This window comes from Manis pentadactyla, chromosome 1 (assembly GCF_030020395.1).
Source record: "Manis pentadactyla isolate mManPen7 chromosome 1, mManPen7.hap1, whole genome shotgun sequence".
Taxonomy (NCBI): Eukaryota; Metazoa; Chordata; class Mammalia; order Pholidota; family Manidae; genus Manis; species Manis pentadactyla.
Window position 1 is genome coordinate 202,405,531 of NC_080019.1, and position 12,567 is coordinate 202,418,097.

A 12,567-nucleotide genomic window follows, 5' to 3' on the forward strand; every position below is an offset into this window, starting at 1 on the left:
CCCAGAGCTCTGTCAGGCTGGACCAGCCTCCCCCTTCACGCCCCCACCCGGCCAGGAGCGGGGCCCTGCATGCTGGAGACCACATCCTGTCCATCAACGGCACCAGCACGGAACACTGCTCACTGCTTGAGGCCACCAAGCTCCTGGCCAATGTGTCAGAGAAAGTGCAGCTGGAGATTCTGCCTGCGCCCCAAAGTCAGCAGCCCCTGAAGCCCTCAGAAGCAGGTGGGTCTCCGTGGAGGGTCTCAGGGCCTAGATCTGAGAGCTGATGGGGAGGGGTGCGCAAGGCCCAAGAGGCCTAAGACTGAAGCCCTGGGCAAGCTAAAGTTTACTGAAACAAATGTCCATCCACAGGGAAGCTCAAACTGTCAAGTGTAGCAGCTGAGGGTGAGGAAGTAGGGCAGGGAAACATCTTTAATGGGTTGACAGTCTGCTGGCATGGATGCCCCCAAGCCAGTTCCATCACTGGTTGCATCAATAGAAGTATAAGGGCTACAACAAGGGAGGGGGACCTCCCTTCTGTGCTCAATGCTGCTCAGAGCTTGGGTCCTGGGCTCAGCTCAGGGTCCTCAGCAGGTCCAGAGGAGGAAGCTGGGCAATCAGAAGGCCCTGGAGTGTGCCCCCCAACAACTCTAGTGAGGAATTGGGTTTCCCAGGCTGGAACAGAGCTGTGTGCCCATAATTCCAAGAGCAGAGACAGCATGTGGTCCAGGAGAACCAGAGGGCAGAGGTGGAGCCCAGGACAGGTTGGAGGGTGGTCACGAGGCAGCTTCCAGCAAAGAGCAAGGCAGTGCCTCCAGCAGTCCAAACCTCGGGCTTTGGGCTCAAATCCCAGCACTGGCCCTGCTGAACAGGCGCTTTGCCTCCCTGAGCCGTAGTTGCCTCATCTGTAAGTGATGTGAGGACCCGAGTACACAGGCCTGGGGGGGTGTTAAATGAGGGAAAGGACAGAGCACAGCCCAGGGCCTTGGTCAGAGTGGTCAAGCTGTGAATTCCAGCCCCAGGACACAGTGCGTGTGCTCTGCTCGTCCATCCTTTGCAAGCTCGGTCCTCTGCAAGAGAAAGAAATTCTCCAGATCAGTTGTGGGGGGGCAGGCTTTGAGGAGGGTTCATCTCTTGGGTCTCTGCCAGGAACTGAAAAAGGCCCATCAGTCCACATACCTGGCTGATACAGGAGGCCTGGGGACTCGAAGTAGTGCCATTCATTTTTGCATCATATACTGAGCACTGCTGTGGGCCAGGGTTAATGCCTGGGTTTCCCATGGGTCATCTCAGGTCATCCCCATGGCAAGACTGTGAGTTCAGTATTACTATTTCCCCACTTTCCGGAGGTGGCTGAGGCGGCTGAAGCTCAGAGAGGTGCGGTGCCTCCCGAGGCTGCACTGCTGCCAGCAGTCCTCCTGGCCTCAGCTAGGTGCCAGGCCCTGCTCTAAGTTACCTCATTCTGATCCTCCCCATTATCCTAGAAGGTAACCACTCTTTTAGTCCTATTACACAGGTAATGATAAGGAGGCACAGAGGAGCTAAGGGACTTGTCAAGCTGCCTGGCAGCTGACTCCAGAGCTGGCCTGAGAAAGGTTGAATTCAGGGGTAGGAAGCGAGAGCACCCTCAGATTGCACTGCAGGTGCCAGGAAGCCTGGGCCGACCCAGCCCGGGCCCTGGGACTCAGGTTGCCCCTCAGAGCCCAGCATGGGGCAGAAATAGGCACTAGTGCCCCTGTGTGCTCAGCCCCTGGCCGTGGCCACCCAGGTACACACTGCAACTGGATGCTGTCTGCCAACTGCACCCCCAAAGCTGATGGGGCCAGTTCTTGGGTTCCAAGGCCAGGTGGCCTGCTTCAAGCCTGCTCCAACAGCTCCTGGCCTGGGCCTGGGCCTGCTCTCCCTCCCATCCCTGCTGCTGCATGGCTGAGTCCCAAGCACAGTGCCTGGCACACAGTGGGCATCAGGGACACCTGAGCAGTACCTTGAATGCCTCTGGGCTTGAGGGGAAACAGGATCTCCTGGCCCTGCTTTCCTCACTTCACCTTGCGGATGGCAGCCCAGCCTGCAGGGGGCAGGGTGAGTTCAGGCTCGCTCAGCCCCTAACACCTGCACCTCTCTCCCCCTTCTTCCCCCACCCAGCCACAGTGAAGGTGCAGAGGAGCGAGCAACCACACCGCTGGGACCCCTGCGTGCCCTCCTGCCACAGCCCCCGGCTTGGCCACTGCAGGACGCCCACCTGGGCCACACCTGCTGGCCAAGACCAGAGCCGATGTAACGTGCCCACCCCACCATGGCTTGTGCATGTTTCATAAGGAAGGACACCAAGACTCAGAAAAATTAGGGGGGCTTCTCAGTGTCACCTAGCAAATTAGTGATGGGATGAGCCCTTGTTCCTGGCAACTGGTTTCACTCTGCAGTCTTTGAGGCCCAGAGGGGGTGAGACTTGCCTGAGGTCACAATGATGGTTGGGGTGAAGAAGAAGAAGGCCTCCCTGTCTCCCTTTGGTTAGGCAGCTCCCTGGTACCTACTCTGCAGCAAGGTGGAGGGCCCTGCTGGGGTTCACGAAGCTACGCTTTCATCTCCCCAGCCTTGTCCTCGACTCCTTTTTCCTCACCGACCATGAATCACGCCTTTCCCTGCACTAACCCCAGCACTCTGCCCCGTGGATCACAGCCTATGAGCCCCCGAACTACAATGGGGCGGAGGAGGCAGCGACGAAGGGAACACAAGAGCTCATGTAAGTCATGGTCTCTTCCCTCCCCTTTGGGCTGCGTGTATGCCCAAAGATGAGAGAGATGTGCCAAAGGGTGAGGAGTATTTTGGCCAGGTGTATGTTGAGGGGGTCATTAAATAGCATGAGTGCTATGCCAGGTTACCATAGATGGTTGAGAACGTTGTGTACTGCACAAGGACACACCTGTGAGGTGCCAGTTAACTTTGTACATTTTAGTCTTGCATTTTTATTATGGAAAATTCCCAGCATGTGGTGACAAAATATCTTGAGGAAAGGATGCCTTTTCAGATTGGAAGGTCTCACAGTAACTCCATTTCATTTTTCTTTCATTTGGTTCTTCTTATCCATTCAAGGAGAAGGTCTGACTGAGTGTGGTGTAACTGTGTCTTTACCACCTCTGTGACACTTTTAAATTTCCTCCAAGCCAAAGACACAGGCCTGACACTAGCCATCCAGAATGTAATAATTTTCACTTTTACTTTATATACATGTTTCTACTTACCTTTTATTTATAGACATTTCTTTTCATTTATGATCACTATATATAGTTCTCTTTTGAAATAAAGGTAATTAAGCATTTTAAAAAGTGAATAAATATAAAGACAGATAGTAGTGAATGATAATGCAGGAGCCATGTGGAAGTAGTAGAAGTCATGAGAATGCCCAGAATTTTGAAATCTCTTCTGGGAGGAGTCTTTTCCTTTGTTGATAAAGAAAGTGTACTAGGCCTCTTGCCATGTGAGTTGCAGAGGCCTCCAGGAAGATTGGAAGGTCAAACTGGGCCATTTGGAATTGAACCAGATGAGGGAAAAGAGGAATACAAATTACCTAGTACCTGAAAGGTACTAAATATGATTATGAGCTTCCTGGCAGCTGAGATGAAAAGGGAAACTGATTTCAGAATCAGATGAGAGATAAAACACACCTTTACCAACCACCTTTGTCATCCATCAAAGCTGCGGGTGTGTAGGTGAAAAGATTAAAAAATGCTCTTTATAGGGGAATGTGGGAATTGGGGGTTCTCAGTACACCTTACCTGTCCTCTTGCTGGGATGGTGGCTAATAACGTATTATCATTATTATTATTGATGATAATAGTTAACATTTTTTAGTTCTTCCTCTAGTAGGCACTGTTCTTGTCATTAGGGATATCATTGAAGAAAAATCACAAATAATAACACATTATACCTAACCATAGTATGCAAAGACATAATAGTATAATTAGTAATAGAATGAAATACAGTAGTAAATTTTATGTAATAATTGATATCCAACATCCATATTAATATTACAAATGTATTTATATATGGAATATAGAACATATAAAATAACATATCAAATAGTTAGATAAAAAGTTATCAGATGACCCAGCAATTCCACATCTAGGTATATGCTCAAAAGAAATGAAAATATATGTCCACCTAAAACTTGTGCTCGAATATTCATAGCATCATTATTCATTTTAGCCAAAGGGTGAAAATAACCCAGGCATCCATTAAAGGATGAATGGATAAACAAAATATGGTATATTCATACAATGGGATATTACTCAGCCTTAAAAAGGAGTGGGACTTTGATAATGCCACAATATTGGGTGAACCTTGAAAATGCTGGGTGAAAGAAGCCAGACACAAAAGACCACGTACTATATGATTCCATTTATGTAAAATGTTCAGAGTAGGCAAATCTATAGAGAAGAAAATAGATGAGTGGTTACTTAGGGCTGGGAGGATTTGGGGCCATGGCTGAAAGGAGCAGGGTTTTTTCTTGAAGGGGTGAAAATTCTAAAATTGATTCTGGTGAAGGTTCACAACTCTTTGGATATATATTAAAACCAATGAGTTATATACTTTAAATTGGTGAATACTATGACAGGTGAATTGTATCTCTAAGCTGTTACCAAAAATAACATAAAATATACAATAGCGTACAATAACGTTAGAACAGAACAGAACATATATCAGTGGCCCTCAGAACCTATGTTTTACAACATGACAGACCCAGGAGTTGTCTTCCGTAACCCCTGCCCCAGCCCTGCCAGGTGGGAGTTACGATCCTATTGTACAGATGAGGAAACCAAGGCTCAGAATGGGCTGTGACTTGGCCAGCCCCAGGGCAGGTCAGAACTCACACTCACCCACCTCCGAGGCCTGGGGGTGGGTTGGCTCTGGCAAGAAGGCCTCTCTGGCCTGAGTGCCGTGCCCACCTGCCCCACAGTGTCGCTGGCCTCCAGCACAGTGGGGCCGGGAGGGCAAATCGTGCACACAGAGACCACGGAGGTCGTGCTCTGCGGAGACCCTCTCAGCGGCTTTGGCCTGCAGCTCCAGGGCGGCATCTTCGCCACCGAGACTCTGTCCTCTCCACCCCTTGTGCGCTTCATCGAGCCCGACAGCCCAGCAGAGAGGTGAGCTTATTGCCCCTTTCCCACTGGGCCTGCCACTCCAGTTCAGAGGGCTCGTGGACAGACAGGGAAATTGAGTCACACACCAAGCCTAGCTTCACAAGCCTATCTCACTGAGCCATCACATCAGCTCCATCACCAGCCAGTTTGCAGATGAGGAAACCAAGGCACAGAGAAGCTGATTCACTTGACCCAGGACACACAGTTTGTGAGTGACCCAGGACTTGAACACCTATCTATAGCTGAAGTCAGAATTCTCTGTATATACATACTGTAAAGCATGGTATTATCCCCATTAGCTAGACAGAGAAACAGATCTGACAAGGTCATGCCCTTAGCCAGAGTCATGTGGCAGATGGCCTGAGGGTCTGTAGCTCCTCCAGGGTAGAGCTGAGAGTCACACCGCAGGCCTAATGGTGCCCGGGGTAGCCCTGGAGTTGTGATGGTGATGGAGTTTCTTTTCCCTGCTGGGCTGCCCCGGACTCAGGTGTGGGCTGCTGCAGGTGGGGGACCGGGTCCTGTCCATCAACGGCATTGCCACCGAGGACGGGACGATGGAGGAAGCCAACCAGCTGCTGCGTGATGCCGCGCTGGCCCACAAGGTCATGCTGGAGGTTGAGTTCGATGTGGCAGGTGAGTGACCCTCACTTCCTCCACGCTTTGGGACGCTGGGCTTCCTCCTCTCTCTCTCCCGCTCTTGCCTGGAGCAAATGCTTCTCCACCCCCAGGCCCCTGCCCGCCCATGATCCTCTTCCCATGGGTGTTTGCAGCCTATGCCCAAGCACTGATGGTGGGCAGGAAGGCACTGGCCCAGGAGGAGGGAGCTCCACACGCCAGCGTGAGGGGTGATGAGGGACTTTTGCAACAGAATGAGACCTAGGGAGGGCCGAGGGCTGAAAATGCTTCATGCCCCTCTGCAGGGCTGGGGCAAAGAATCCCAAACAACAACTCCGGTTAGAATTCTGGTCCTGAGAGTTGGACACTGTGGGACTTTGGACAGGACAGTTTGTCCCCCCATCCCCAAGGTCCCCAACTGTAAAATAGAGAACAGAAGACTTCTACTACAAAGGATGTCATTCAGCTTAGATGAGATAAATCACATGGAAACACATAGCACATAGTAGGTGCTCAGTAAATTGTCACTGGATCCGAATTGGGTTGGGTTTGGCTACAGGGAACCCCCAGGCTGGCAGTCATGAGGTCTGGGCTCCAGTCCAGGGTCTGCTCTGACCAGGTGGATTGGTGGTCTTGGACAAACCCATCAGCTCACCATACCTCAGTTACCTTATCTGTCAGGTGGATGAAGACAGGATGAGGTTTGGGACGGTGACTTTTTGGGGTCTCTCCCAGCTGGACCAGAATGGGTGTGGGACCAGTGGGTCTCACATGGGTCCACATCTGTTTGTACCAGAGTCTGTCATCCCAAGCAGCGGCACCTTCCACGTGAAGCTGCCCAAGAGGCGCGGTGTGGAGCTGGGCATCACCATCAGCTGTGAGTCCCCTCCCTGCTGCACCATCCTGCCTGGCCCAGGGGAGAGGCTCGGGGTGGGAGGGCTGGCTGACCTGGGCTCCCTCCACCTGCAGTGCCCAGCTGCGTATCCCCAGGCAAGACCCGAGCCACTCGATGCCTCCGTTTCCTGCTCTGCACAACGGGCTTTTGGAGATCTCCCAGTGGGTTTAAGCAGTTTGTAAGGCACCAAACACACTGGCCACGTTTGGGTTTCTACCTCCATGTTCCCAGGGCCCAGAAGAGGCCTGGAACACAGTAGGTGCTTAATTCATGTTTGTGAAAGGAATGAAAGTGCAGGATAGCAGAGTGAAAAAAGCAAGGTAAATACACAAGCATAGGTAACTTGAGACCCTCCTACAGCTCAATTCCCTTCTCTGAGTAAAAGCTGAAGTCCTCAGGGCTGAGGAGGTCCTTTGTGATCCAGTCCCATAAACTCCGGTGTCATTCCCTCCCATCTCCCTGGACTGCACCCCTCCAGCCGCTGCTGGCCTCCTGGCAGCCTCAGGGCCTTTGCACTGGCTATCCCTTCTACCCTCTTACCCTGCCGTCTTCAGGTTTTCAACAATTTAAAATTGCACTGTACTCTTCTTCCCTCTTTATTTGTCTCCATAGCATCTTTATCATTTGACAAACTATATGTTTTTAAATGTTGCTGATTATCTGTGACCCCTGCTGGACCACTGGCTGTAGGAGGGCCTGGATCTTTGTTTTCTTCACTGCTGATTTCCAACTTGGCACATAGCAGGGACTCAGCACATGTTTGTTGAGTGAACGAATGAATGAGTATAGGATAAATTGAAGAGTAGAGAGAATGCGGCTGACTAGGGTCTCAGAGCCAGCTGAGCTCTGCCTGGCTCAGCACAGCTCTGCCCTGGGCACCTAAGGGGCAGGAGGCTGGGGTGAGGGCTGGAGATACCACCTGCTTAGCCTTAGCATTACCAGTCCCACTGCCCTGCTGAGGTCGTCTCTCGGCAGGTGTCCACTCTGGCTACGGCAGCATTGCTGGGCTGACTCCATGTCAGGCAAGGGGTACTTGGACACTATTCCTCAGGTCCTGCCCCTTAGGATAGCTGCAGGAAGCCACCAAGAACAGATGACAGGTACTGCAATCCCTCTGTGAATGACCCTCAGTCCCCAGCTGGGCTTGATGGAGGGACAGCTGTCCAGAAGGGCTGCTGCTGAAGCTTCCTCCTGCCCCAGACTCTGCAGTCAATGGAGGTGGGTTAAGCAATGTAGGAGGGGAGAAGCTGCTTCCAGCTGAGGAACCTCTGGGCAGGGCCTTCACACAGGGTGTACATGATACAAAGGTGCCCATTCAAGGTGGGCTTGAAATTTTATGACATTTTCTCAATAGACTAAATGGAAGAGATACACTTGTTTTACCTGCAAAGATATCACACTGGGCTATAAAACCCTCCTACCATCTGGTCACTAATGGGAAACCCATTAGCCCAAATGAATTCTTTTGGCAAGAAAACAGCCACTCATGACACCCATTGTCTTAGGTCACATTCTCCCAGAAACAGTTTTTCAGACAAGGAGTCATGTGCAGGGCGCTTATTGAGGAGGGCTCTTGGGATCAACACCTGCAGGTGGTGAAGGATGCAGGACTGGGCAGAGAGAGAAGTTGGGCTGTGATGCAGTCTCAACAGAGGGCTCAGCCAATCCACGAGAGTTCTAGAGCAGCAAAGGCCTTGCAGGTTGCCCTGACTGAGGCTGGGAGCCAGGCCTTTGCACCACTGCGTGGACCAGACACTGGATGAAGGCTGCACCCAGGAGTGATATAACCTTGGGTGAGGCAGCTCCCTGGGCCAAAGGCATTTCCCAAGGGGCTCCCGCTGGGAGCCATGCAGCCAGCACTCCCTGAAGCTGGGGGAAGGAAGAACTCGATTGTAGAAGGGTCACCTGGTTCTGGGTCCCGACCCTGTGCCAGGTTCTGGGGCACAGACAGCAGCCAGATGCAGCTCTGCAAGGAGCTCAGAGTTTGCTGGGGGATGGGTTGAGCAGGAGGGCAAGGGGGGTGATATGAAATAAGCACCTACTGTGTGCCCAGATCCGTGTTAGGTTTTGTGCCTGGATTGTGTAGTTTAATCTCGTAACATCTCCATTAGGTCTGTGGCATCATCCCCATTTTAGAGAGGGGAAACTGAGGCACAGAGAGGTGAGCTGATTTGCTCATAGACCCCTGGGCAGGAAGCAGTGAGAGCAAGGCTTATGGCTGCAAGTCCATACCCTGACTCCGGGTCTGAGGTGGACAAAGGTCGGATCCACCGGTCTCTTTTCCTCTAGCGGCCAGCAGGAAGCGAGGGGAGCCCCTGATCATCTCTGACATCAAGAAAGGCAGTGTGGCACACAGGTAGGAGTGCCCTGGGCACAGGGTGAAGGAAGTAGCCTACTGGGTGGGGGGTACGGTGCCTTCACATGCCAGGCTCCTTCCCGTCCCCACCCCTGCTCATGCAGGACTGGCACCCTTGAGCCAGGTGACAAGCTGCTGGCCATCGACAACATCCGCCTGGACAACTGCCCCATGGAGGACGCCGTGCAAATTCTGCGGCAGTGCGAGGACCTGGTGAGACTGAAGATCCGGAAGGACGAGGACAACTCTGGTATGGCCCCAGCCCACCCTGCCCCATCTCAAGGTCCACCACCCAGGCCAACAGATTTCCAGCTTGTAATTCAGGGCTCCCTCTGGCCAAATAGGGAGGGTGGTGGCCTGGCTGGTGGTGGAAACCTCTTGAATGAACAAAGGCAGGGAGGAGCAGGACCACAGACTGCTCACGTCCCTGGGGCTGCCCCGGGGCCCTGTGAGGTTGGTGGGAGTTAGAGTCTGAGACACTGCCTGAATCGTCCACGCTCAGCACAGAGCCCAGCAGAGAAGACCCACAGGGAGCAGCTGTGAGCAGATGGCATGGGGCAGGGACCACAGGAGGGGTGCCCTGCTGCATGGGCGGTGTGCAAATTGTGTGAGTGAATCATCAAAGGCCTAGACATCTATCTGAGGCCAAGGGGACACCAGTGAGTGAACTGCATAGAACGTAAGAAAAATGATAGAGGTTGGGAAGCAAGTGGGAGGGTTAAGGGCTGTGGCCGCCAGACAGTAGGTCCCAGCGGGGCAGCTGCCAACACCCACCCTGGGAAAGATGGTCACTTGTGGGCAGATTTCTTTTTCTTTTTTTTTTTTTAAGAAAAGCTGGAAATCTGATTTCTTCCTATCATCATCACTATTATCAGCATCGTTGTTGTTATTTCGTTGTGTGTGGAATCTGTATTTTAAAATGTTTGTTGCAAGTTTCTTGTCTTTTTTTTAAATGGTGTCTGAGAGCAAGAAAATATTTCTGGCAGAAGATGGCCTCAGGGTTCCCAGGTTCTGCCATCCTTAGTCCGGGCATGAGTGGGGGTGTGAATTAATGAATGGGTGAGCCAGTGAGTGCACCAAGGCTTCGGGACTGGGGATGCCCATCCCCTGGGCTGTGCCCCACTGGACCCGCCCCGGTGGTGCCCCTCTTGCAGATGAGCAGGAGACCACGGGTGCCATCAGCTACACGGTGGAGTTGAAACGCTACGGGGGCCCCCTGGGCATCACCATCTCGGGCACAGAGGAGCCTTTTGACCCCATTGTCATCTCGGGGCTCACCAAGCGTGGTCTGGCTGAGAGGTGAGCTGGGGTTCTGTGGGGAACACGCAGGGTAGGCACGGGAACTCTCACAGGGCAGGAGCAGGACTTTGGGGTCGACCAAACCAGATTCTGACCTTTGTTCCAACATTGATGTGCTGGGGGACATGGGGCCTGGCCCGTCCCTCTCTGAGCCTCACTTCTGCAGAGGCAGCCAACCCTAGGCAGACCTCCTGGCTCCAGGTAAGTGTGGGATAAATGTGCACGAAGCCCTCTGCTCCCTCCCAAGCTGGAGAGTCCACTGTGAGCCTTTCTGGAGCACCTGCTGGGTGGTGCCCTCTCAGTACAGGGATGTGTCCCCAGCACCTGGTCCCGGCACAGCCTGGGGCTTTCCTAAGGCATTAAGGGGTACCCTGCTGTCCTCTCCCCTAGAATATGTCCCCCAAACTGTGGCAACTGGGAGGGGCCTTGAGAAGGGGTGTCCCAGGCTGTCCGTGGCCGGGAAGCGTGTGGATCTGGGGCTCAGAGGTGGAACAGGGACCCGGGGACCACAGGGAGGTGACCCCGTGTGGGTAGGTGGAGCTTTGTTGGGACACCGAGAGGAGCTGGCTGTAAAGGGAGAGCCTGGCCTGGGCGGGGGGTGGGGAAGCCTGGAGGAGGACACAGCGCGGGACTGGCCACACCGCCTGGGGGGTGGAAGGAGGGGAGGAGGTCGGCCAGGATTCTGGGGCTGAGGCTGGGCAGGAAGGCTTCCTGTGTCCCCGCGCCTCGAGCGCCCCCTGCTGGCCACCCGGAAGACTGCAGGGTTCCGCGGGGACTTCTCACCTTTACTGGGAACTTACTGTGCGCCAGCAGGGTCTCCATGTTGGGACCCCAGACAATCCCTCCTGCCTTCGCTGGGCGGATCTAGCTTGGCACTGTCCACCTGCAGTATAACGGGAGCCACAGATTTACTTCTAAGCTTCCTAACAGCCACATTAGAAAAGTAAAAAGAAACGAATAAAATAAATCTCAACTAAATTTATTTATACATGTAATCAATGTAAAATTATTACAAAATATTACATATTCTTTTCTTCATACTATGTCTTCAGAATCCAGTGTGTATTTTATACAGTCAGCACATCTCACCTTGGCCCAGGCACGTTTCAGAGTCCAGTGGCCACACACGGCTGGTGGCTGCCGCAGGGACAGCACAGCTCTGGCCTCCTCCCTGAGTCCGCCAGTCCCTGGCCCTCCGTGAGCTCCCACCTGGAGGCCTCCTGCCCCACCCTGCAGCGTCTCCCACAGCCCTGTCCTGGCTGCTCCCCGCTATCACTGTCCCCAGCCCACTTCCCAGAAAGACCCTTTAATTGGTCAGGGTGAAGGGCAGACATCTGCATTTTTCAAAAGCTCCTGAGGTGCTTGTAATGGTGTCCAGGTAGAAAACCACGGGCCAGGGCTTTGCTCCTGTCTGGCCTGATCAGCCCCTCACACCCCAGGTGATGATGGGCACCCGGTGATTATGCTCGTTGTCTGGGTGTGGAAACAGGCCCAGGAACGGGAAAGGCCACCCATGGATTTCTACTGGAGGGAAGCATAAACCCCTTTTGCCCATTCATCCATCACTTATAATTTGATAAACTAAGTAATATCACCTCCACTTTACAGATGAAGGAACAGAGACTCAGGGAAGTTAAGAAACTGGCCCAACGTCACATAGCTAGTATTTGGCAGCTAGTATGTGGGATTCAAACCACGCTCACAATTCATGCTTGACACTGGTTCCAGAACCTAACTTTAGGGTCAGGCAGGATAATCCCTTCCTAGACTCTAGACTTTATACCACTGTTCATGCAACCCAAGGTCACACTTGCTGCTGCTGCTTTTTTGTTTTTTGTAAGTCAGCTTTAACTGAGGTCAGCCATGATTGTGCCATGGGGTTCCTGACTTTCCTGAGGGCAGAGCCCCATTCTGAAGCCCTGAGTGTCTGACTCCCATTATTCCTGCCCTGTGCCCCTCCTCAGAACTGGCGCTCTCCACGTGGGGGACCGTATCCTGGCCATCAACAGTGTGAGCCTCAAGGGCCGACCACTGAGTGAGGCCATCCGCCTCCTGCAGGTGGCTGGGGAGACCGTCACACTGAAGATCAAGAAGCAGTTGCACCGTGAGCCTCACCCCAGGCCCGGGGCATCCAGCCCTTGTAGGGAGGGAGATGCCTCTGCGCCGTGCCAGGCTTGTGTGCCCAACCTCACGGAATGCCCACTGTGTCCTGTGGAGGCGGGAGGCTGCCTAGGACAGCTGAGGAGACAAGAGAGGGCAGTGATGGGCCCCGGGGTCACACA

The 12,567-nt window shown here is 53.1% G+C and overlaps 1 protein-coding gene across 11 annotated transcripts in view; it reads left to right on the top strand.

The window, feature by feature from the left end:
* LOC118925554 (glutamate receptor-interacting protein 2) overlaps positions 1-12,567 on the top strand; it is a 102,464-nt gene that overhangs the window by 79,375 nt on the left and 10,522 nt on the right. For 7 of the 11 annotated variants that reach the window (XR_008998988.1, XM_036911474.2, XM_036911462.2 and 4 more), the window contains exons 9-18: positions 56-225; positions 2,125-2,256; positions 2,495-2,722; positions 4,937-5,123; positions 5,608-5,753; positions 6,532-6,612; positions 8,920-8,986; positions 9,091-9,236; positions 10,141-10,285; positions 12,250-12,389. Coding sequence is in view for 9 of the 11 variants with exons in the window: in XM_036911474.2 (XP_036767369.1) it covers positions 56-225; positions 2,125-2,256; positions 2,495-2,722; positions 4,937-5,123; positions 5,608-5,753; positions 6,532-6,612; positions 8,920-8,986; positions 9,091-9,236; positions 10,141-10,285; positions 12,250-12,389 (1,442 nt within the window). In the remaining 2 variants the exon portion in view is untranslated. Of the gene's footprint in view, positions 1-55; positions 226-2,124; positions 2,257-2,494; positions 2,723-4,936; positions 5,124-5,607; positions 5,754-6,531; positions 6,617-8,919; positions 8,987-9,090; positions 9,237-10,140; positions 10,286-12,249; positions 12,390-12,567 lie in introns of all 11 variants that reach the window. The other 4 variants (XR_008998989.1, XM_036911468.2, XM_036911469.2 and 1 more) reach the window with 2 other exon arrangements.